The sequence below is a fragment of the Osmerus mordax genome, chromosome 22, assembly GCF_038355195.1.
Source record: "Osmerus mordax isolate fOsmMor3 chromosome 22, fOsmMor3.pri, whole genome shotgun sequence".
In the NCBI taxonomy this organism is placed as follows: domain Eukaryota; kingdom Metazoa; phylum Chordata; class Actinopteri; order Osmeriformes; family Osmeridae; genus Osmerus; species Osmerus mordax.
The window spans coordinates 8,765,056-8,790,938 of NC_090071.1; the positions used below are offsets into that span (position 1 = coordinate 8,765,056).

Consider the following 25,883-nt stretch of genomic DNA (forward strand, 5'->3'; position numbering starts at 1 on the left):
GGGCTGTGCCTCGCCAAGGCCAAATGTATAGTCCAGGCCCACACTTTTTAAATTTCCCAATTAACCAATGTGTTAACCAAAGGCATGGGATTTGATGATTGGTATGCAAGTGTAAAATAAATGTCTTCTCATTTCTTTGTTTTGATTTTGGGGGGACCAAAATGTGGTGGGGTCCTCCATCTAAGCCTCCAACTTAGGTTCTGTTTTACGTAGCATACATCAAGACTGCAATTTACTGCAATTGTTTCATCGTTGTATGCTTTCTGCAGCAGACCCATAGCCCAAGCTAATGCTTATAGCCTGTTGATCTTGAATGCTGAAATACTCAAATCAATAGTTCATTGAAAGTCTCTCTTTCAACTTTTTCTCTGCACATGTGATTACAGCACAGCTGACCTGTGAATTCGTAAAGCCAAATGCATATTAGCCTCAACCAACAACCCCGGGTTGTTTGAATCAATCTGAAAATGCAGTCAGCACGCCAAAGCAGTAGGCGGCAGGGCCTGGGGTGAAAGATGCCATTCATTGACTCGAAGCCATGGTTTTGCCTGTGCACCCTCCAAGTAACATACTCCAGGGTGTGAATGTGAATAGGTTGCAAGACCCCTTGAGTAAAGACCAGTGGGAATGTGTGTTCATGAGTCAGATCCACACCCTGGGAACAGCGAGCATGGCTGGTGCTGTGATAGAGCTGGTAGAGCAGGCAAAGGGGCAAAGCGCGTGTGACGAGCAGCAGGAGAAAAAGCACATGCCCGTGTCTTGTTTACATTGCCTGGCACAAGTATTGTCTTTCCCTGCCACTCGCTAGCTTTTGGCACACGGGTGTCGCAGGGTTGGTAATGATGCTTTGTGCTTAAAGTCATGTTCTCCCTGGTTACAACCCATACTTTATTAGTATGTCTAGAGCACACTCTACTGGTGAGCTGTACATACTATGAGTCCTCATTCACCTTCCACCTCACCTTGTACTGTAAGGACATTTATTTTTATCTTCCCTATTATCAGGAAGGGATGTATTACTATTTCAAATCAATAAGCATTTCTTGCCAACGGGTTCTATTTTTGTATTCAGGTCTCTTTTGTGTTGTCTTGTGACATAGTCTTACTCTAGGTCATCCTGACTCAAAGACAAAGCCCAGAGGACTACTTAGGGAAAGTAATCTTTATGTCTGAGGGAATGGCTATGACACGGAATTGAAATTAATCTCTGTCTTGTGTAGTAAATCGTTGTTTGGAATTTTTAAATCCCCTTAGGTTGTTCGTAAAGAACCATAGTTTCACAGTGAATTTCAGTTCAATTATAGTTGTTTTGCATGTATTGTTGTTATTTGGAAAAAAGAGTTTGAAATCCGGCTTCAAAGAAGAACCTGTGATGTCTTCAAGATGACGTTAGTGTGATTCACAGAAAAAAAACTAGTTCACACACACACACGCACACACACAATCATAGAGGGATGATAATCAAAGTCACACTCTGACAGGACACGAACATGATTTGAAGTCCTCCCTGGGAGAGTGCTACCTCAACATATATCCAAGGAGAATCTGTGCAGGTAATCCATAAGCAATTAGCTATCCCAGTCATATCTTCCAAGTTGTATCCTGTCTCCGCAGCACAAACACACTGAATCTTGTTGTTCCACCTTTTGGGTCACAGAAACTCTCCGGCAGCTTGAAAAATGAAAGAGAGTATTCTGTTTCAACCCGGGGTGACTTAACAGGCTCCCTGCTTTTTTTGCTTTGGAGAGTCAGCATGTATTTCACAGCAAGGGGTGTGTGGCCTGTGTCTATGTTAGGAGGAGAGCCAGCCACTGCTCGCAAAGCTTCAACTAGAATAAACCGCTCTCAACCTGAAGTGACCCCTTGGCGCCAAAAAGCTCATCCTCAAGTTTTAGATTATTGGAGAAAGAGCTGAACAACACCTTGGTGGGACACTCACTGTCGATGCAGTTACCATTTAATTCACTGCTTTATCGCCTGCTTTGCTCGGTTGCTCGCTTTTTTCCCACCAATTACTTGAAAGCAGAAAAGTCCTCGCAAAATTGGAGTGCAATAAATTATCATCACATAATTAGGCAAAGCAGTGAAAAGGGGGCCTGTCCGAGGAAGTTTCAACCTCACTGAAGATTTGATGATTGAGGGCTGCAAACTAATTGGTTTCTCTCTTGGTTGTCGGGCTAGAAATGGCCTGACTGCAGAAAAGGAGTTAAGAGAGAGAATGTGGGAAAGAGGCAAACAAAAAGGAAATTAAAAGAACAGTTAGAAAGGAAATGTGAGGATGAGAGAGACAGAAATAGAGAAGACGGGCGTTGGAGAAATACAGGGAAAGAGGAAAACAAACCCACAGAGAGAAATCGCAGAATTTTTAGACATGAAGGCCATTTGAATGTTCAATTTCTGTCACAGAACATCTGTGACAAAGCCTTCTCATTTCAGTTTCCAGTGGGAAAGGAGACTGTATGATTCAAGAAAGTAGTTTGAAATGTTTCATAAACATATTTAGGCAATGGAGTGGTGCAGGATTATAAGTGATGGAGACCAGCATGTGTCATTTTGGCATTTCTCTTCTAGTTCCAGTATGTCCAGACCTGGTGAGGTTGAATGGCAGGAGCCAGTAGTGTGTGTCAAGGACCCCATTAACTTCACCTGGACCATGAAGGCTTTGACTCGCTCTATGCTCTGTACCATGTATGTATGGCAGAAACACTCAATTGACCATATCTTCCCTTTCAAATAATCTAACAGAGGAGGAAGGTAAAACATATATTTCCATGAAATAGCCATGTTCGATAGCATGGCACTGATCTTATGGACTACTCCTCTCAGCCCATTGATTTTCTCCAGATCCTTTTTGAGGTACTTCTATCGTTGCCTCTAATTGCTTGCCGTGGTTTGATATATCAGCGACACAGTTCGTCTGAACACTCTTCATTACACGGCATGAGGCACTCGGTTTTATGAGGCCACAACGCAGGGAGGTTTTGATTGGATGCCAGCAACATGAGTCAGAGAACCGGAGCAGTTTTGTGAGACGGAAGTGCCACATACTCAGTGAGTGACATGACTTATGGGGCTCTGCTGTCCATTTCTTTTGTTTTCGTTGTGGTTTTGCGTGCGATTCTCACGTGTATTGATTCCTTTCACTAATGCTTAGGGCAAGAACTACAAAATATGTTGTCGGTTTGTTCTGTATTATCACCAGACACATAGTCAAAGACTTGAGATTAATGATGTCTTTACTGATGCAATAGATGAACCGTTTCTTGATGTTTATCAGAATCAGAATTTGGTTTATTCGCCATGTATGTTATACAAACACGGAATTTACTGTGGCAGTAAATATAGTGTTTATAGGGTTGAACATACATTTGTGCACACACACACAATGGCAGCCTTGGAGAACCAGACCCATAAATAAAGTGATCTTAATTGCATATTGATTTGTCTGGTGTTACAGTTGCTCTGGAACATTTAGCTTGTATTTGAGCTTTTCTGCTTCATGGATTGCAGACAAAAAAAGCCTAACACAGTTGTGTTTACTTCGTTCATTCTATGATAATTTTTCTTTTACCTCTACTGACCTCTGCTGGACGGTTTCAAAGCTAGCTCATCTTTTAAGGTTGATAAGAGAGCTTCTGCATTGTACGTGAGGAGGATGCATATTTTCAGTACAGACAGACAATGTCTGTTTGTTGCAAAATACTACAATAACCGCATATCAGCATTCAAGCACACAATTGTTTCTCATCCCGGTATGTTTTCCAAAGCGCGGCACAAAAAGAAAATTGTGCAAGCTTCAAGTGTTTGTAAAATAATGCCAATATCCTTAAAAGAACTATAGAGGAAACTTGTACTATATCCAAAGGAAAAACAAATGCTGAAAACTTACAGACAGAACGTATATGCCTCCTTATCTTGTATCTATATAAAACCGCTGGACTAATGTTGGCCAAACAAGCAGCCCATAAGGGAAATGTCAGAGTGCTCCTTGTCAGCCTTGTCTTTCACTGAGCAGTAATTAATATGTCAGGTCAATTCAAGTTCATGGACACATGCACGCGCACACACACACACACACAGATTGGCAATGACCATGTATTTAGTTGTAAAAGGAAGAACTCCAGTGAGTGTCTTTGTCTTGTGCTCTCTGTTGTTTTGTGGAAGCACCGGTGAGTAAGGACCTGTGAGTAGAGGCGGTAATGGCTGTTCACATGGCAGCCCCTGTGAAACATAACAAAAGCTGCAAGTGGACCAGGAAGAAGTCTGTTTTCAACGGGAAGTTCTCAAGATAATTTCAACAGCTTTTGGTCTAAACTTAGGAACACATCCTTGACTGGGCAGTCAAAACACCATCTCTGATGCAAAACCACAAGGACATAAGGGACACACACACAGTACTTCTCTTTATTGAACCTTCAACATTTGCTACTGAAGAATTGCACAGTGAAGCAAGCATTCAGAACATGTTTCCTGAATAGTGTCCACAGCATTCATATCAACACATTGAAGATAATTATGGAATATACAATTATGGAAACACATACTAAACAATCTGCATGAAATACAAAGAAACATATTGCCTAAATATTACCCCAAAATATATTTATGGGTAACTTATTTTGTTTCTTGTTTGACAGCACAATGACAAACTGTGAAAATACCAAGGTTTTCTTGTACCTTCTCCACTAATGATCCATGATCCAATGAGCACCAATAAAATAAAATATAAACTATTTTACAAAATCAGGTGCTTGTGAGTAGTGGCATAAAATCTCATATTACTTGTGTTGGTGACCCCTGGGGTCAATAAAAATTCCTAGAGTATCCAGTTGGGAGTCTGGTCTCCGACTAAAGTAATTACTGTAGATAGTTGGGCGCACAATGAGTATATCACAGTGCAGCATAATCATGGAGGATTTGTTAAGCAGAAGACCAACTGGAGAAATTTATAATTAGTTTATCTGGGAGTTTGGAGGAATTCACATGAACATGCATGATTAAACAACCAAGAATCTACCTGACTGAAATAAAAACAATGGGCCGACAAATAATAATAATCAAATCCCTACCTTTCATCCATTTGATATCTATACAAGTACACACTTGTAGGAAAGACATGTTTGTCTAGCAAAAAGTATGGTTGACACAAAATAGTTTACACAATAGTTTAACAGAAAAAAGGTAATTGCACAAAAATCAATTTCCCTAGAGTTTTCATGTCTCTATGCTTCCATCCACGACAAACTCACCATAAATAATGTATGAACAATGTGCAAATGCAGGGAAAAGTATACATGAAAACAACTGCTACTATTTGCCAACATACGCTTAAATAATGTGAATCTATCAAATGAGCACTCGTAGACTGTCAGTAAAAACATTTGCTACTAAAAACATGGCTACTTTGGCTCTTTATTAATGGAAATGGGTTACAAACTATAATGCTTCATGTACAGCTACTTTGAGTGGATTCCTCCTTTCCATACCAACTGTGATCCGTGGTCAGACCCAGGGTGGTGTGTGACCCACCCTTGTCCGGCTGGCCCAAGCGCCAAGAATGAGATGAGGTGGAGGTTTTTCTGTAAAGGGTTCTGGCTTGTATCTAGAGGGCCATCCCTAGTCAGTCCACGGTGGACCAAAGTGCCTTAAAAAGGGGGCAGGATTGGGAGGTGGTTCATTAGGTAGGGTGGAAGGGGCTTGGGGCCTATCAAACACAGTCTGGTTTGGGCTTCTCTGGCTCAGTCTTGGGGCTCCAGGCCTTCCAGGTGGTCTGGGATGGGCAGGCCAGTGAGGACCGTCAGACACTTGTTCCACACGTTGAAGACGGGGCACACCGGCTGGGCGAAGGACACCCGGAAGGTGTGGAGGTGCTGGGAGCCCACCGCGTCGTAGAAGGCCAGGGTTCCCATGTCGTAGTCCAGCAGGACCCCAACGCGCCGCAGGTGGGGGGAGGGCTCGATGGCCATCTCCTTGCTGTTGTGGCGGACCACCCAGGAGTTGTTGCAGCGGCAGAGGACCCAGGAAGCGGAGTTCTTCCCAATCCACTCGTGCTTGGGGGCCGACTTGTAGGCGATCCCCACCGCGTACCTGCCAAACCAACAAGCACCCCCTGTGTCAGCCTGCGACACGCTCCAAACAAAGCAAGCCCTTTTCCATCGTCATCAACGTGTCTCATGCTTCATCGTTCCAACACTTCAACTTAAGCCTTTCCGACCGAGCAATAAAACACCGAAAAGGTCTCCAGTACAATCAAGCATTTCCTCGAGAAACGTAACGACACCTGTTTTTCGAACTCACCACGTGCTTCCTCCAATGAGGGCCTCCCAGTAATGGCGTCCGCTGTCGATGTAGACGTTGGCGATGACGCCATAGCTGCTCTGACTGGTGAAGCGGTCCTGGCTGTGGCCCTTCTTGGACGTGCTCTCGTCACGTTCCACCGTCAGGTTGTCGTGGGAAACCTTCAGCTTCCTGTGGGCAGACTTGGGATCGAGCTTGAAGGGCTGGCCTCGGGGAAGAAAAAAACGAAGAGATAAGCCGTGGGCAGAGTGGAATTCAGGGATGCAGTTTATTCATCTGTTGATGCCATGTGCTTTCTAAGCCTTTTATGCTACTTTGTCAGCTAAAATGGCAAAGATGAGCATGGCTTCAGCAGTTTTCCCTAGTATTGACTGCATTGCCTTCAAATGACATTCCTGAGCAATTTCCACCAGTGCTCGCACTCACATGAATTGCATTTCTCATTGTGTCTGTGTTGTACTATGGGATAGTCCTATTTCTTACTGTTGGTCTTCAGTGTCCCAGGCTCGCTGCTACGGCTGCCAGCCTGATTGATGGCCTTGACCACAAAGATGTACTTAGTGCCACTCTGCAGGCCGTGCACGGTATAGTGGTTCTGTTTTATGTTGGGCACGATCATCCAGCTGTCCAACGAGTTGCACAGGCCTGGGACAGAGATAAACACACACCCGCACTTAGAGTTCAGTTATCACACAGAAGTACACACAGAAACATCCACCCACCCACACACACAAGTAACCTCGAATACAAAACAAAGATGGTCCTCAATACGAAACGTTATTTTCATCGTTGCCTGCAGCAAAACAATACAATAATCTCAATGCCAAGGTCAGCACCGTATTCAGAACCAATATCAACATTACAAATATCACAATGTAACTGATCCCACATTTTTCCCATCTGGTAGCTTTCTGCGGTCAACAGTACTCCCTATGACTGGAGATGAAAGTTTCCTTTAGGAGGGAACAGGAAACGTTTAATCAGAGCCACAGAGATAAGAGTCGGGTTAGAGGTGTGGTCCTCGAGCAGCTTCTTCCTCAGTGTCAGACCGCCGTACATCTTCCAAGTCCACACATGAGACAGGGAAATGGGTTGGGTGAATAATGAGACCATCCACAGACAGGTCCCAGACCATTTACTGGTTGATAACAGAGTAACATATAACACACAGTGTGTATACAGTAATTGTTTAATCTGAAATGACTTTCAAACTGTTCTGATGTACCTGCATGCTCAATGTCGATAGTGGAATGGAAATCAGCAGATGGAAGTATTGGATGGAAACGAAGGAAAGCGAGGTCCTGGGGTTAGTGTGTGGGTGTAACCAGGGGAGACCATTCACATCTCACTGGCTGCATCCTTCCCCATGTGTGTGTCTGGGTGTTTGTGTTTGGCTGTTTCATGCATCTTCCTGCAGTCTTCCTCTTTCAGGGAAGTTTTTCAGACAATTGGAGAATTGATTAATGAATAAAGATCAAATTATTTTACAGTATGACTGTGTGAAGGGGCAGGGCTATATCTGCCTTCCTTTTGCATCTTTGGAATGGAAGCCATTTTAAATTCCCCAGGAACCAGCACCACCATCGTGTGCTTCATCAGAAAGCTGAAAATGTTAAGATAATTCAATTGGTCTTTGAAAACATTTACATTTTGGACACGTTCTGGGATGTATGACTCAGATAGTAAAAGTCTGCCTGCCACCCATCCCACATCATGTGTCGTGACGCACTGTTGAGATGTGACAGTGAAGCCAGCAGCAACACCTTTGTCCTGAGCTCTGGCATGGCAACTGGATGTGAAAACAAAGCGTGAAGAAAACATGCAGGAGGGCGTGTGTGTTAAAAACGCACCCCAAAAAAAGCTAATGTTGACCTTTAAAAAAACACCTTTGTCAGAAAAAAATGCTGAGGGCAAGAATGAATCGATTGCAAAGACAAGACTATTCAAGATCGTTTGGTTGCATCTTTGGGTATGAAATTCTAAAAAAAAAATATGTGAATCCGTCAATGGAAAAATGTGTAAATAATACACCTAAACAAACTTTGTTTAGAGCTATGAAGAATCAGAAGATACCCTCTTGCCCTGACCTAATTATCCTCCTCAGTGAAGCATGCACGTTATACACTGGGGGATGTGTGAGCCACAAGGGAGTCCGAGCCCTGATTCGTGCCGTTACTGTAATCCGCTCAGACTCCACTGTCCTTGCCTGCTTCGGGTAACTTGGCCCTGTTGGCCTCATCGACAGGCACAGAGAGAACTGATGCCTGCTTAGGTTGGGAGTCTGTAACACTGAATACGTCATCAGCTGTGTGTTCTGAGCCCAAGAGCATTGGCAGACACATTGAGAGGGTCTGGCCAAGAACAACAGACTTATTATTTTGATCTCTTTCCATAAATAAAGAAAACAAAAAAGTAATAGAGTTTCAAGAGCAGAGAAGCAGTGTCTGCAGAAGCAGTCTGGGGTTTATACGTACAGTATGTGTGTGCATGCATGTATTTGATTTTGTGCACAGTTTATGTCTGTGTCTCCGGTGGCAAAAAATGTGTCCACAACCACCTGGAGCAGTAAATACTCACTGACAACGTTGGCCAGGCCTGTGAAGATGGCGTACTGGAGCTCGTAGGACACAACGCTGAACTCATCGTCGGATGTCCAGTGGACGGTTATGGTGTCGTATGAGGCTGTGCACAGCTCTTCCCTGATGCCTGGGGGACTCGGAGCTGCAAAGTTGGTAATTCAATAAGGGCAGGGTAGGGAATCGTTATGCAGGCTTCGTTCTTCAATAGCCACAGTGCTGCTAACAGTCATTTGCCAGCGAAGATGAACTGTTATTTCAGAGACAATGGCATCTTGCTGAGAATGAGGGGTAGTAACATAATATTGATTGCAATGCCTCTATCTTTTAACTAACAACAACTCACTACAGAGAGGGTATGTGAGGATAGAATAGTGATTTAGTTGAAAATCGTTTTCCCTCCACCCCCCCCCCCCTCTTTCTCTGTCTCAGTGACTGCACATTGGCAGATGATTCACAGTGATTCATACAGTGATCTGGCCCTGAAGCTAAGCCCTCTGCCTTTACAAGAAAACAAAAAGCAACCTTTTCTCCATGAGCTTTCAGAACATGTTTACTTGATCCTCTCTCTTGTACGCCTACCTTAGTACAATCTGTTTGGTTTGGTTGCATGCTGATCCATTCCCTAGCCTAAGCTCTTTATTGGCCAGCACTGGAGAAGTGTCCCATTAACATAGCTACAGTATTCATATCTTGACCAAATTTGAACTTTTCATCAAATGATTATAAGCAAACTTTATTGTGCAGCACTATAAATGGTAGTACCTCCTAACCTTGCTTTTCAAGTGTGGATTTACTGTCCATTGTAAATGGATCTGACATTAATAAAATGTGTCTCAGGGTCTCTGTACCGGTTAGGTAGTCCAGGTTCTCCAATAGTTTCTTCTCCCGGGTGAAGTCCAGAGCAAACGTATCAAACGTGTCCGTCAAATTGATCTCTGGGATCAAGACCTGAGAAGAAGCTGTCGCCATGGAGACCCTAACACAAAATTAAGAGTATTCAATTTAACCATGGGCCATTGCTAGTTTATTGTATGCATTTGAGATGAACACAGTGCTATTGTTTTTGTTTTAGAGACATCCTGGAAGAGAACCAGTAGCGTTCTGAATTTGTTTTGTACTGTCACCTACATGTTGCGTTTGTGATGTAATAATTCAGTTGATGCTGATTCATATAGGGATATGGCATACAGGCATACAGGTGGATTTGAACCCACAACCTCGTGATCTGCAGTGTAAGGCTCTATGACTGAGCCATACCTATTCCCCATCTCCTTCCTCACCTCTCTGTGATGCCCTTGGCACTCTGGAGGAAGCGAGCATGGTCGGTCTCCTTCAGGGTCTGGTCAGCCTGGGTGATGAGGGAAGAAGACCTGTCGATGCACTGCTTACAGTTGGAGATCTGCTGGGCCAGTTTCCGTAGTCTCACCACCTGGAGGCATTATGTGGGAAATTGGGGATTGAAAGATTGATGGAAAGAATGGGTGAGAGGTGATTCAACTGGGACCCGTCTCAGAGGTACCAGATTTATCTGGGGTTAGCTGTCATCCCATTCAGATGATCCGATCAAAGCCAGACACGCTCTCTAAGATTTATTTTGCTTTCTTTCTTGCTTAGGGCTTTCTCCTGCTCCTGGGGAGATTTAGAATGGCAGAGGTTGGGTGGGTGCAGATGAGACATTGATCAGACACTGTATGAATTATTTTTGGAAAGTTACTGATACAAAGTGTTTGGAGTCTGACACAGGTAATTCTGGCATAAATAATCCCCTTGTATTTCTCTTTAAGACTGGTCACCCCTCTGTAGAAATCTGGTACCGTACATACCAGAGCCGTAAACCTAGCTAGAATGTTTGACATAGCAGCAGCAAATCATCTTAAAGGAGTTTCCTTCAGCTGGTTTTCATTTCCCCTCTAAGGGCCACCAGAGGAAGGCACTGGCCCAAATTTGACTTGTTTTGTTTCTGTGAAGAAGTGGATCGGACAAGTGAAAGCAATATGGTGACGATGCCACCCAGTCAATCAGAAGACGAAGAAGAGTTGGTGCCATTGCCTTATATAGCATAGCGTCCAGTACCTGCAGACTCTCACAGGTTACAGGTTACTTGCTCTCAATACAAGAGCAAACTGTGTGGCTCAGCGGTTGATTTGTAAATATTCAACGTGTCTGTGAAGTATCGAGAGCACACCGGCTAGGGAAGATAGGAAGGGAGAATAGAAACAGGAGAGTTCCATCCTTCACTGGATTTCTGTTACTACCCATCTTCTGTCTCTGTCCAGTTGTGATCATCCTGTAGTCTACCAGGAGGAACAGGACAAACACTTATAAAGTTTCATCGAACGCATGTTTAAATGTGTCTGAGTTGAAAGATGAGATGTGTCCATGTAGGTCAGATGATTCTAGTGAGTGACCACAGTTCGAGTGTGCCGGGTGGAACAGCTTGGGAGCGAACAGACGGTGACTTTTACAAAACATCCCAGAGCAGACTCAGAACATATGGCTGCCTGCTCTCCCCCGTGTTGTTTGAGGAAACTCCAGAGGAAGAGATGTGAGGAGAGAGATATGTTTCCTCCTGAGTTCTCTCACCTTTCCTTCCTTGATCTTGGTGCCAATGAGTTGTCTTCTTTGTTGTATGATGTCAATCAGAAGATCACACTCCTCCATCAGCTTGCCTTCCTGTCTGCACGCATTGACCTAATAAACAACAATTACAAGAACCACAATTACGATTTTGGGATAGAATCTACAGAAAAGTATGTGTCATACTCCATCCTCGTTTCAGGTTTTGTGAAAATACATTTTCGCAGTATTTGCAGTGGGAGACTAGTTTCGCAAGTCGTTATCTCTGCTATCTTCTTACTAGAGTATCTGCTATCTATGTGCAAAGTTCAGTAGTAATAGTATCTGCTGATTGGCTAATACACTGTTAATTAAATCTATTTATCTAAAGAGTCCTCTTTACAGTTACAGTACCATAAAAGCTTTGCTAACAAGTAAACTTCCAAGTGTGGGAAGCAAAGCATTTTGTGTCTGTTTTATTTCTTATTGATACTGATTTGTCAGCGGCTGTATTAGTGTTCTGCTGAGGCTAGGCCAAATGTGATGAGGGGAGTTGTGAAAGAGTGGATTGTTTGAGTGTTGCTGGACCAACGAGGTGTGTTGTGGCCGCTTTCTTGCATCGACAGGCTTTTTTAAATAATATGAATGGGACTCGTTCAAATGCTCACATATCTGTCTTTTCAGCACCACTAATTAGCTCCCTGGACCTGAACGTGTGGTTTTGCTGGTTTCACTTTCCGCTCATATGGTTCAAAGGATCATGGGTAAGTGCTATCTTTCTCCATCTGTTTGGCAGAGGAGATTTGGGGATTTTATTTGAAGTGAACCATCCAGAGCTGTATCTCTTCTGAATGCATTTAATAGCTGTTGGCTCAAATGTCAACTTTCAGTGAAAGTGTTCTATGTAGCTTTCAAATCCACCAGTCTTCAAATATCTCATTCCAAAAAAGAACAGACTCTAACCCTTCTTTCCAAAATAGTTTTCCCACCCCACACAAATTGAAAACTTTATCTTTCTGTCTTTCTTTCTCTCTATACGTATAGACATGTGTAGACATACAGTATACATCAGAACAGTCAACATGTGTGTGCTCAGCCTTTGGCCAGGAGAAAAAGTATGTGACACGTCAGTGTGTGTCAGTGGATGCATACAGTGAATCATTCAACCCCAGGGACATCCGGCTCTGGAAAAGGGCAACGCAAAGCCCTCTTAAAACTTTCAACATCATGTGCAGGAGATGTACTCTGTGTTTCTGAAATATTCAAAGGTCTCTCCAAAACGCAAGCATGGTTCTTGTGTACTGTCTTAAGTGCAGGATCCTTCCACCTCCACGCACAGTGATGCCAGTGTGAACCCTTTTATTAGAACCCCCCCAGGGTTGATATGGTGTGATGAAGTTTACACGCACGTCAAATTAAAATCAACAGATTTAATTCAGTCATTTCATGAGCTGCACAATAATTCTCAGCTCGCCCTGCAATGTTCAATTAAACATGCAGATGACCTTAATTAAATTCTCTGAGCAAAATCAACACATGCATGCATACACACACACACACACACACACACACACAACACACTCTAGACTAGGCTAGTTGGGTTATTAAACTGGTTATTTTTAAGTGTAAACTTGCTGTGTAAAACATGTGCATGCATCTTGCAACCATCTTGCAAGTAAAAGGAGGAGTAAAAGGAGCATTTTATTGCTTTTTCTTCCTACATTATTCATCGAGACCCATTTTTTGAAAGGAAATGTTAAGACTGTGTAAAAGGGACACAAGGATATTATTTTGGGGGTAGAATCTGAAAGTGGACCAGTGCTCTGTCCTCAAGTCAAATGTCATCCTCAATGTTCTGGAAAATGTGGCCATGCAGAAAGTGCATCTATCAAGCCAAATCTAGTGGGGGTAACGTTGAAATATTTTGACATCTAATATTTCGACATCTAATATTTCTTATTATTTGTCTTCCTCCCTGTCTGTTCTTGGTACTAATTGTAGTTCCTTGGCCTGATGACTAGTCCTTGGTTAAACTATGAAGTCTAGTTCTCTAAGGTGCCTCAATTTATAATTCATCACAGAGAAGAGTCTGTTTTCTGTAGACAGATAATATTGGTCAAGAAATCCCTACATTGGTTCAGTCACATACAGTACATATTCTTGTTCTTTATCTCATCATGACACATCTGACTGAACAGTCTTGACTAGACTGAGCTTTACATTTCACCAATGACTTGCTGGTGCTATAACTAAAATGAAACAATTTGCATGCAGCTTCAAGCTTGCACCTTGTGTTTCTTTTTAATTATACTATAATCACATTGTGTATTACAGTACAGCGTGTTAAGAGACACTGGTGGTAGTTAAACTAAAGGTAAATAAAAAGTGACCTCAATCTATTGCATGTTATGTGAAAACAATGCACAAAAGGCACACGACCATCTAATAAAGACTGAATTCTTCAGATTTACAAAAATGACTTTACAAAAGAGGCCTATTTAATAATGCACATGTTTTACCCTGAGGTGAACAGCATGTTGTGACTGGCTCATGATGTGTCATCTATATATCTATGCTATATAAATAAAGTCTTACTTACTTACTTTCAATATACCACGATTTTTCATGCTACAGCATCGTTAGTTTGCACGTTGGTTTTAGGCAGTTACATGTCCTGTGGGAGACTCACCTCGACGTGCTGGCATGTCTGAATCAGCTTCCCCATCAGAGACTCCAGCTCGTTGTTCCTCTTAATCAAATTGCTCAGGTTGGAGTCCAACGCTTGCTGGAAAAATGACAGGAAGACATACATCTTCGATTCTAGAACAAAATCTGATCAAATTACTGCACATATTTTCCCCATAAACACAAGAACCCAATAGGCTGAGAAGCAACCTACCCCACTCTCAGAGACAGAGAACAAACAAGTCGAGGCAAACAATATCGGACGTTCTACACCAGCGTTAAGATAGCAAAGAACACAAAACACTAGATGGAAAATCCCCCTTCTATCCCCTTTCACATGACATGGCCAGCCATCTTCTAACCTCCGGGTGATGCCCCTCGTCCCGATAGCGCCTCATCCTGACCCTCTGAGTCTCTGAGCAGAGAGACTAACAGACACGACTGGGAGAGCCACTCCGGGAGAACCAACCCATGTGTAAACCCGGCCGACCGGCAAATTAAGCGTCAAAAGCGCCTCTCTGACAGAGTAGCTACCTATCAACGGAGTGTCTTTACGTAAGTGCCTTTGCCTTAGCGTATCCCCCTCTCTGCCTGGCAACAAGCTGTCTTCTTTATTTCACATTCCATCATATTATTGCCCAACCGACCATACTAAGCCACAATGTGATGCTGAACAGGGATTAAAGAGAACTGCCCCATGGGAAGAATTGTAAACAACAGCTGAGACAGGGAAATAAGGGTCGGAGGCAGGGGCGTCTGCTTGCCAATGGTCCGGGGGCTTAATGGATGGCCTTAATACAACAATGACACAAAACAACACAAGGTCTATAGGGAATACAGCATCATCAAAGGGTCTAAAAATACACTAGGAAAATGGAGGAAGACATCTGTCAGAGAAGGAGCTGCCGACCGGCACAATGAACGCCCCAATGATTCCAAACACACAGGGGTCCAATATGTGCGCAGTCAGGCCATTGGCGACTGTATGTCCTCATCTAATCGCGATGGCGACTATTGACAGTTAGATATTTTCACCATGTGAGGCTTGATAGTTGGTATTAAGGTCACGGGAATTAGATGTACAGCAGCCCATCGTCTAGGCTTCAGTGGATCAGCGTTTGTGGCTGTTTTTCAGTGCTCTCCATTACAGAGGTCTTTTGAAAGGCTTTGAAGGCATTTGAAACATTTATATGTTTTCATTCTATTAATGGCAACATCAGTGAGCAATTTACTGGATAGAAATATTTGGGAAATATAGTACAGTTTGGTGACTCATAAGAGTGTGTTAGCTAAAAGGAAACGGTAAGCAATACTCAGTTGCTTCAGTATGTCCTATGAAAGGTAGAAATTAGAGTGAATGAAGACAGTTTGACAGTTGAAACTTTGTTCAATGGGTTGAATCCCCAAGCCATCAGATTCGTCCTTGTATTCCATCGCAGCATGAGTTCATTCAGCATGCAATTACAGTCCACCCTCGTTTCCCAATCACACCTAATATTAAGTCACACACTGCCAGCAATTCTAAGTGGAAGTGATGCCTCTGCACTTCATTGTAGGAAGAAACAGACACAGTATAGTGATGTACCTGTTGTAAATACAGCCTTATAAATAATCGGACTGTTCCTGCTTGTGGACAGATGACTTTGAAGGCAGTTGTGTGGGGAACTTGAAAGAGAAAATGTTTACTGTCCTTTATGGCATCTGCTTATAATCAAGAAAGAAGCTAACAAAGCTTTTGGGAGATGTAAATGACTTGACCTTCTTTGCAAAGTCACTGAGAATAATTCCCATCAAGGAGAATCCATTGCTCATGATTTGAATTATAGCTTTCTACAAAGCAATTAAAAGACAGGGGAAGCAAAGTTGTGATCATAATTAGAGTTTAAGCACATGATCAGACTCTAATTCAGAATGAGCTTTGAGAGTATCCGTGTGCGCGTGTGTGTAGGCCTCGGACAAGGTCTAGGATATTGAACATAGCTCAAGGCATTGTGGATGCAAGGTCTAGTCTTGTCTGTCACAGCTTTCTTCCATGCGTCAGTGGGCAACTGTGTTCAGGTTCACTATTTGTCTTACGACAAGCAATGGGATCCTTGAACCAAAGGCTCCAAGGACTTCGACGTCACCTCCTTCTGTGGCACTGTGTACATAAAACATGTGGCAGGCCCACCTGTAATCTCCCCCACTCTTGACAACTCAAAAATGACGCCTCTCCATGCAAGCAAGAGCCTGTATTTGTCTGTTTCTCAGGATACCAAGTGTTTGATTGCGAAACCCTAATGTTCTTTCTAGCTGTCCATTTTATTTACATCTCTTTTCGCTCCTCGCCTCTCTCACAGCATCTTCCCTGCATCTCTGAGTGTTTCATTTGATGCAGTAATAGCCTGCCTTGTTGTTTGTTCCCCTCTCCGGTCCCCTGTTTAATTCTTCCCAGCTGCCTCTGTCAGATATAAACACTGTGATTGTGTTCCGGTGGAGAGGCAAGCAGCTCTGACTTATCAGCTGCAGAAGCAATGTACCTGAGTCAGGCACTCTGAAGAGGGTGTGGGCAGAAAGGAGAGAAAATGGAGTGGTGGAGAGAGACGTTTGCGGAAAAAACACACAGTTTTTTTGGTCCACATCTTCACCACTGAAAAACATAGATTCATTGTGCCTCAACAGTGACCTCTAAAGGTGATAAAAGAACGGCATTTGAGAGTAAGTCGGGTTGAAAATGTAGGCGTATTCCTCCGACCAACAAACTGTGCGTCGGCGTGATAGCTGTTTGCAAGGCTATGTTTTTCTAACCTCTAAACAAAAAAAAATTCCTTTAGGTTATAGCCTTTATCTCTCCCATATGTCTTATTTCCACATTGTCATGCTGCGAGGCAATAAGACTGTAAACTTGTTTTTATTAGAAGCTCGTTGTAGATGGATATTCACAAGCGAGACACTAAATAGCCAGAGCTTGTTTTCCACCATCTCCTTCTTTTGCCCTAGACACATAGTCGTGGGTTTGGTCGGACACAAGCCTCCAAGGGTTGTGCCTGTCACAGCATGACTCAATCTCTCACAGGCATGAGGCACGAGGAAGAAGAACAGCAGACTGGCTGAGGTGAAGTGTTATCGCCTCGGAGCTAGGGCTATTGTGAAGGAGGACAAAGGAGCAGGTCAAATATTTGCCAATCCTCATGCTCTAGTCATTCTGAACTGTGGAATCACAGCTTCCTCTCTGACCTGAACTCGTCGACTTTCAAAGCTATTTTGAACTGTTTCCGCTCTTGGTCCATTTCCTCTAAAAGGGTAATTTTATCTTCTGAAAGGAAGGGTGTACCCACAACCACCAAGTCTCTTATCAGATAGGGCAGCGCAGCAAACTGAAAGAATCACAGAGAGTCCTGAAAGTTAGAATTGGATATTAATTTCCTTGTGTCATGTAGCTAACTCATTTTACCCCCAAGCTGCTTCTGAAGCAACCAAGCGTGTAGACATATTTTCACTCCCTGAGTTGCCGAAAATTTCCGTTCAGGACTTGAGCTCAAAAGTTAAATCTGTTTCCTATGAATTTTGCATATAGCGTTGCAAACCTTTCCTGTGCAGGGGTGACCTACATTGACTTGCCTTCTGCCCTTATACGCCTGTTTTCGAGACTAATGAAGGTGGCGGGAGCTTTACTGCTTGTACTTTTAAATCTTTGAAAAGATGAAGACAACCGACTTGAGAATGTAAAATAGAAGATACTTGGTCCACAATGTACAACGAATATCAACCGAATTGTTGATAAGCTGAAATAAATGTGCTACTTTTAAACAGGTGCTACTTTTATCACATAAAATCTGTTCCAGTGCATAAGGTTAGGGTTGTCAATTTTAGTTCTCATTATTCTAAGTCTTCATTATTAACGTTTGTTATAACGTAGTACTGCATATGTCCCATCTACTGTACTAGATTTAATTCAAAACATTTTCCTATCTCAGATTTAGTATTCCATAGATACAGCAAATAACCAACTATAGTTAAGCCATAAACTAATTCCACACTACCTGTTCACAGATACTGGAGTAACCTCACCCTGTTACTCCAGTATCTGTGTACCCCAATGCCAGTGGTCTTGCAGAATCAGAACCAGGGTTTAACCTATACAGTCTCTGTTGTGACCAGGAGCAGGAAAGCTGGCCAATGTGACCATTTGCAGGCTTGGCAGGCGTCCAATAACAAGAAGAATGAAAAATTTCATTACATTTTAATTAAGTTCATTCGTCCATAGGAAACAATCATGACTGTGTGCACTTTTTGGCACAATACATCACAATCAACTATGTGCTAATCCTGCTACCTTTGACCAACTCTAAATCTTGTATTTAAATAATCCAAAATAGCATGTTAAATATGGAATCATTTTAGCATTAAAGATTGCAGACACAGTTAGAATCCAGACACACCATAGCTTTTTTAAATAGGTTAATTGCTTTATCACAGTAAATAAAACCCTTATCCAACTTGACAGTAATAGTTTCTCTCTGATGCTTTCGATCACTTTGAATCATTGACACGTGTTCTTCATATTTCAATTCTAAATTAGAAAGGCAGGCAGAGGGCGCCCCAGTGATTAACCAGGTTGTCTCTATCAAGATAAATAAAGACCAAAAAGAAAGGAAGACCAAGGAACACATGCCACCCACCATTACAATTATATCTGGTTCATCATTAACCTGGTACAATACACACACTACCAAAACACATCAAATCTGGAATCACATTGCTGTTGTCCAATCAGGGGCCCCATTGCCCGCTAACAGCCAATCACCATCCCAGAAATGGTCATGGGGATGCAGAGAAGAGGGGGTAATAACAGGCCCTCTCCCACGAGGCATGCTTTAATACTCCTTAACAGCTACGCTCAATTAAACAAACTCCCACCTCGTTAAGCAATTAGTACTGTTTAACCTGCTGCTCGATGCCATCTACCCCAACCTGTTTTCACAGTCCTCGCACAGGCGTGAAGAGGTAGAAGGTGCTTTCGGTCTGGGTGATGCGTTACTTGAACTAATTGCTTAATTAATCTGCTCGGATAATGAGACTAAATTGAGGATAATTGAATTTAGGTTTGAAAATCATGGTCGAGAACAGAATCTGCAAGGATTTTATTTCACTTTAAGGTGATCATGAGGCTCAAACAAAAAATGTATAGCAGTTTGATACTGAAATGGAAATGTCTTGATTCCAGCAGATACTCATTACAACATCACACCTCCAGATCACACTTGAAATCCCAATTCAACAATTAAACTATTTCAATTTTCACTCCATTTGGCTCACACTTGATAAGCACAGATTGCAACCTATTAGCAGGTTATATGCGATCCACAGCAATGTCCAAATGCCAGAAACCTCCACCAATATCAGTTAATTGACAGAAAAATTTACTTTAACTGAATCCTACAATTGTAGGCTACTATTATTAAAATACAAACTTTGAATGCATAGTGTATGATGGTTAGTATTAGCTGGTCAAACTAAATCTGCATCCTTAGTTTTTTTCCAAGTGGAGGTAACTAATAGTACCCATTGACAGCATTCTGATGTCACATTCCATCAAACTAATCTTACACATCAAACATACAAATCCATAGAATTCTGTCATGCTGCGGATAGCCTTACCTTGAGTTTCTCGTAGCGGTCGCTCAAAGCTGCGACCTGGTGGTCCCGATGTCGGCCCACCAGCTTGCACAAGGAGCAGATGAGCTGATCGTCGGTGACGCAGTACATGTTGACCTTCTCCTCCTCGTGCTCCAGGCACTGCAGGCCTCGCAGGTGCGTGTCTGGCATCGGCTCGATCAGGCGATGGCCCGTGAAGGGCTTCTTGTTGGGGTGTGTGGCGCGCAGGCACTCGTCGCAGTACGACACCTCGCACGTGACGCACGTCTTGACGGCGTCCTGCGGGGGGTCCTGCTCACAGAACTGGCACTGGATGGGCTCGGGTGGCGTTCCAGGGCTGGTCATGGCGGCGGGCACCAAGGCGAGTCGATTGTCCTCGCTGGGGGAGTTTGGCCCGCTGTGGGGCAGTGGGCAGCCGGAGGAGGCGGCCCTCTGGACGCGGTCGATGATGTTCTGGAGGGTGACGTTGCGTTTCAGTCCTTCTAGGCCGCGCTGAGGGCTCAGTGAGATGACATAGCGGCAGGTGGGGCACTGGAAGGCTCCGATGGACTGAACGGGCTCGTTGGAGGCACAGTGAGAGACCAGGATGCGATGGGCACAGCCGAAGCACAGGCTGTGGGCGCAGGGGAGCAGCAGTGGGTCCTCAAAGAGCTCGAGGCAGATTGGGCAAGTCAGCTCTGACTCCAGCGTGTCCATCCTCTCAGGCGAAACCAAGCGGGCACGGTGTCAGCGAAATCCAGGGAAGCTGCTCAGCTGTCTGCAGAAGGGAACAACCACAGGGATTTGGAATAAATGGAGTGAAACAACTGCTTACTTTGAAGAAGGGAACAGGAGAGTCCTGGATTACATTGATGTTATGGGAATATTTATGTGAAGGACTAAATGTAAAGTTTTTACAGTTTTTACAAAGCTTAAATGACTATGAACTTCTATTGGTGAACATTGGAAATATAGTGCCAGTAACCACAGAGGAGATTTCTATCTTAATATCTCATGCACCCCCTGTTAACTCAAAGCAGTTTCTTTCCTGATCCGTTGTTTTACCAACCTTGAATAAATCCAAACCTGGTTTCTGGGACACGTCTAAAATGTGAAATATCTCTCCCATCTGCATAAGATTAGGTATCAGGCAGAAACCCCAGCCGTGAAGCCCAGCTACACCTCACAGACTAGACAGGTCAGCTACCTCAGCCATGAAGCCGCATGACTCCTCAGAGATTACACAGGTCAGCTCAACACTGATGCCTTTGTTTGGGGGCGCCAGGGCTGGTGCCTCTTTGACGCCGTTGCCTCTTGTACCTGCCGCTCCTGAAGTGTCAGCAAAAATGTATCCTTTACACTCCTCACTCAACCTACTTTTGGATGGACAAGCAGAGGTCTATTGATTACCATTAAAATGGACCCAGCCATGTGCTGTTTTCCTTCCTGTGTCACAAGAGTGACAGACACGTTCGGGTACAGTGAAGCATTCCACTTTTGTCATGTTTTTAAGACACCACTGTTGACATCAAACATTTTGTAAAAAAAATATATAGTGTGAAATTGATTTGGTTTGTGTACCTCTGTCGAAATGAAAGCGAGACTGCAGCACATAAATGCATGGTTATCAGGGTCAGTCTTACTTTATCAGTAAAGTATAGTGTCATGTGTCACAATCACTCATCAAAACAACCTGTCCCCTGGCTTTGCTCTCTGACATCACATCCCTTAAACTCCCTTCAGAGTCTAACATTGCTTAAATTGATTAAATTCTGGTTTCAATAAAGTAGGTCCGGACGTCCTTCCATGAAGGCTTTTCAGCAGATGTCACTGTTTACTGTTCTCTACTGTCTCACCAGTAGATCACATTGACCTAGTTCCTAGGGGACCAGGCGCTGGACTGTGCCACTCCCCGGCCAGCTACGTAGAAAGTATAAACAGACAAGAATGCAGACCAACACACAACTGTCTGTACACATCTTATAACATAGAACAAATAACATTGAGCTCTTACAGACACAAGTCCACTGTGCAAAAGGCAGACACAAGATGAAGCTATTGTCAGGTCATAAAACTAAACCAACCATGTACCTGGCAGGACAGTTAATTTGAAACGCCAATCTCATCTAATCACACTTAAAATGAACTATGAGCCGGAAGCAAGACCTCATTTGATGAACTACAGCTCGACAAGGAGACGGTCTTTTCCCTGAATTGCAACCGTCATTTCTGCCTAATAAGCCATTTTAGAGCGAACAAGAACTGCGAAGCAGCAACTTAGATGATAACAGTAAGTAGCACACGTGGAGAGCAAAAAAAAACGACTGAACCTTCCGGTCAAACTTGAGTGAGAAGCCAAGCCTGACAGCATACTCTCAGTCTCTCACAGTGGATTACTGTCCTCATCCCAAAGCCTTTACACTCTAGTACCCACCGATGGATTTCGCTCTGGTGCTTTTTTTACAGGCATCTCTGCTGAGGTGAGGAGGGAGTTGACGAGCAGAACCAGCAGCCAGGAGACAGTGGTTTAGTCTCAGGCTCCGAGGATAGAGTGCCTGGAATGTGGAGCCAACCGTAGGGAATGCCAGCCTCCAGTTAGGGACATCCCTCTGCTTCTCCTGACTAAACACACACACACACTCGACGAGCTGGCTGGTTTCTTTCGCAAGGGAGCTAAGCAAGCAGAACCGGAAAAAGCTGTACCGACAATTCCGGTAACGTTAGAGAGCTCCTCCAAAGCTTCATGCTCAGTGGGGGGACTCCTGGAGGATGAAAGGAGGTTGGGGGAGAAGTCCATTTCGAACACACGCGCACACACTGAGGCGGGACATCTTGATGTGACTCGGAACACACAGCGGTTGTGACACCACACTCCACAGGACCTCACAGGAAAGGTGAGGGAGGGGGCAGAGGAAGGGAGCTGAGAAAAGAGTTTCAAAGGAGAGGGTAGAGGTGCAGGGGCAAAAGGCAGGGGGGCTAGGAAGTAGATAGCAGGGATTGGAGGAGCCGGTACCGGCTGAACTGCGTGACCTGCCCTCGGGACATTTAAACACAGCAGGTATTTGTTGACATGCTCAAAGGAGCGTGAAAGAGACAAGTGGAATGACATTGAAGTACAAATGACAAATCTTGGCTTGTCTTTATGGCTGATGTTACCTGTGGTGAGGATAACACTGAATGCTGCCTCACTGGTCATATATATGTATAAACTAAAAAATGACACTTGAAACTGTGTGTATAATTGTTCACCCTACGAAATATGGAAATGTAGGTGTCCTTGACATTGTTGCAGTCTTTCTACAGTGAAATGATTCTGTATGTTTGTCAACTCCAAAACCAATTTTGTATAATTTAAGGCACCTATTGCTTAACCCAAATGGGGTGCAGGATATTTCTCTCCTGACAGCAATCAATCTACAGTTTCTGAGAACTACATTTAAATGATTAGAACAGGATACCTTGGTTCTATCCAGCAGGAAAAAAACAAACAAATAAACAGATGGAACCAGTAATAGCCATTATACCAGAACAGAGTAAATTAAAAGTGGGAAAATAAATAAATAACAAACCGGCCAAAAGCTACTCTTATATAAAATGGAGGGGAAATTGCCCATCCGGTGGGTTGATGTGAGTGACTCTGGCATCCCACGGAGCGTAAGGCTCAAAGTAGGTCAAAGGCATTGACCTAGCTAACATAATCATCAGGTGTATGTGTGTATGTACTTGTATTTCAAAATGAGCAGGGCAGACAGGCCAGAAGAAAGCACATATGCAATAATATTTGGACTGAGAAAAGTACCCATTTGTATTATTGTACAAACATAATAACCTATTGCACGGTAACAAATGTTATGCTGTTTGTTACATGTTCTTGGATGTTTAAAACATTGTATTGTGTATTTGTCAATTGTATGTATATATTAATTTATGTTTGCTTATTAATAAAAAATGTATTTACCTCATGCTGGATTATTGGATTTGCATAAAATCTAAACCATAATCTCTTTAACGCACATTAGTTCAGGGCCTATGGGATTGCCATTTGACCCTTCAGGATAAGACCTCATTGTCCTTTGAGTTCTCACGGCGTTGTTTGGTTAACCTGTGCCCTGGAGACAGACCAGTATGAGACCCTGACTCACCCTCTTAACTTACAGTTTGGTATAGATCCATACCAGATCTAGACATGTAGTCTTTTTTTTTAGCAGACGCTCTTATCCAGAGCGACCACATCGAGACCACATCGAGAATGAGTATTCTGGACTGTGAAGGAGATTTAGCATCAAACAATGACACTAATTGGGAAATAACAAAAAGGAAGTCTATAATTTCCACACCTTCCTCTACAAATACACATGTTCATCCCCCTGTGTGCAGTCTCCTCTTTGCCTGGCTAACGTCGCGTGCACAGAGTCTTAATCACCTCTAATGACAGCCCACAGACCACACGTCCACCTCATTAGCGCTCCCCATTTAGCCTCTTGCCCCCCTCAACCTCCCCCTGCCCCTCTTTGTCTGGCCCCAGACACACCACCCTGTTCAGCCCTAATCCTTGCCTGCCTAGTGTGGCTGTGACCAATCGTTGTCTTTCATGTTGGGAGCGGGTCAGTCACGCCTAACAGGATTGGTTAGTGGTGGGAAGCTGGGGTGCAGGACAAGCGCATTAGACGGGGTCTTAATCTGCCCAAATCTGAGTCAGGGGGGTCTGGATGGGACATCTCTTCCTAACTCCCCATGTCTGACCCAGAACATTTCAAATACAGAGATAATTTTCTGTTTGTGTATTAGTTTTTTAATCTTGCGTAGTGACATAAGACCGAAAAAAAAAGAAGAAGAAAGTGTGTCTCAGAGAGAATGAGCAAGAGAGAGAGAGACTGAGAGATAGGAAGAGTTCATGTCTCTTACAGTGTACACGTATATTTGTCTTCCATCTACAGATTTAACATGACGCAGAGGCTCGACGCAGCACAGACTTCTTTCATAATGGATGGCGTTCATCTGTCTGCTGTCACACACATATGGATAACGGATCACCGTACTGCAGTTGTTTGACAAGCACGTGTCCATGTGTTTCGGTGTGTTTGAGTGAGAGCATGTGTGTGTTTACGTGTGTAATCAGCACATCAACTCAGTATAAAGAAGTAGACGTAATCCTCACTGCCTGCGTAGCCAGTGAAGTCATGGAGACTTCCTGCCGCGTTCCACTGATGGAAGGTGTGGAGGTTCCCAGGGGAACAGAAGGGAGGTCAGGGGTTCCACATGCCTCTCCGCTCACAAGGTTGGTTCTGGCAGAGAGCGGGGTGGAGGCTTGAGCAGAGACACAGGGAAAAAGCTACCTGGTGTCCCTGGAATGTTATGCAGGACTGGGGAGTATGCTGTCCTGGTTTCACGGATGTGGATGTGTGTGAGAGTGAGTGAGAGAGAGAGAGAGAGAGAGAGAGAGAGAGAGAGAGAGAGAGAGAGAGAGAGAGAGAGAGAGAGAGAGACAGAGAGAGAGAGAGAGAGAGAGAGAGAGAGAGAGAGAGAGAGAGAGAAAGAGAGAGAGAAAGAGAGAGAGAGAGAGAGAGAGAGAGAGAGAGAGTACAGCCTGGATAGATATTCCCTTGTGCTACCCAAATCAATTGAGTTTGTTGATTGACCTTAAGCAACAAGCCTGTAATTTAGATTTAACTATCATCTAAATGCCATTTGTGTCATTGTGATTGAGTGCAAAGTTATCGGTTGGTTTGAACACTTGCTACAGTAACTGGACCACAGATCTGAGGCTCAGTGAACACAATTCAGTCACATTAGAGATACAGCAGGACCTAATCCACCATATGTATTGCATTACAGTACAACATATTGACATTATTTAAATGCTTCCAGTACAATAAATATATCGCCATCTAATTAGTATCCTTTATATAGATCTCAATTAACAGCAGAAATCGGTACAACAATTTCTCATAATATTTTTTAATCGGAGAGCTTCAAAAGTTTCTTTACGGAACCTTTTTCTAGGACGCTCTCTAGTGGCAGCCATGCAACCATACCAAAAACCGCACTGACCTCTGAGCTGGAAGCATCTGCTCCTATGGAGCCTTGAGAGAAGGCTCTCATTATCCTGCACCTGGACAGACGCCATGACTCTGACCCTTCTACTTGAGC

General features: G+C 43.5%; 1 protein-coding gene across 2 annotated transcripts; it reads right to left on the reverse strand.

The window, feature by feature from the left end:
* Positions 1-4,390: 4,390 nt before the first annotated feature.
* LOC136965888 (E3 ubiquitin-protein ligase Midline-1-like) lies at positions 4,391-23,507 on the reverse strand. Of its 2 annotated transcripts, XM_067260179.1 has the most exons (10): positions 22,168-23,507; positions 19,758-20,511; positions 14,122-14,217; positions 11,460-11,567; positions 10,157-10,305; positions 9,725-9,852; positions 8,875-9,018; positions 6,781-6,942; positions 6,298-6,505; positions 4,391-6,087 (listed from the first exon to the last, which is right to left on the reverse strand). In XM_067260179.1, exons 2-10 carry the CDS (start codon positions 20,448-20,450, stop codon positions 5,739-5,741), a joined length of 2,037 nt encoding a protein of 678 aa, XP_067116280.1. In that variant the 5' UTR covers positions 20,451-20,511; positions 22,168-23,507; the 3' UTR covers positions 4,391-5,738. The 2 variants fall into 2 exon arrangements, with proteins under 2 accessions (XP_067116280.1, XP_067116281.1); XM_067260180.1 differs by lacking the exon at positions 22,168-23,507 and having other exon boundaries at positions 19,758-20,521.
* Positions 23,508-25,883: the final 2,376 nt, after the last annotated feature.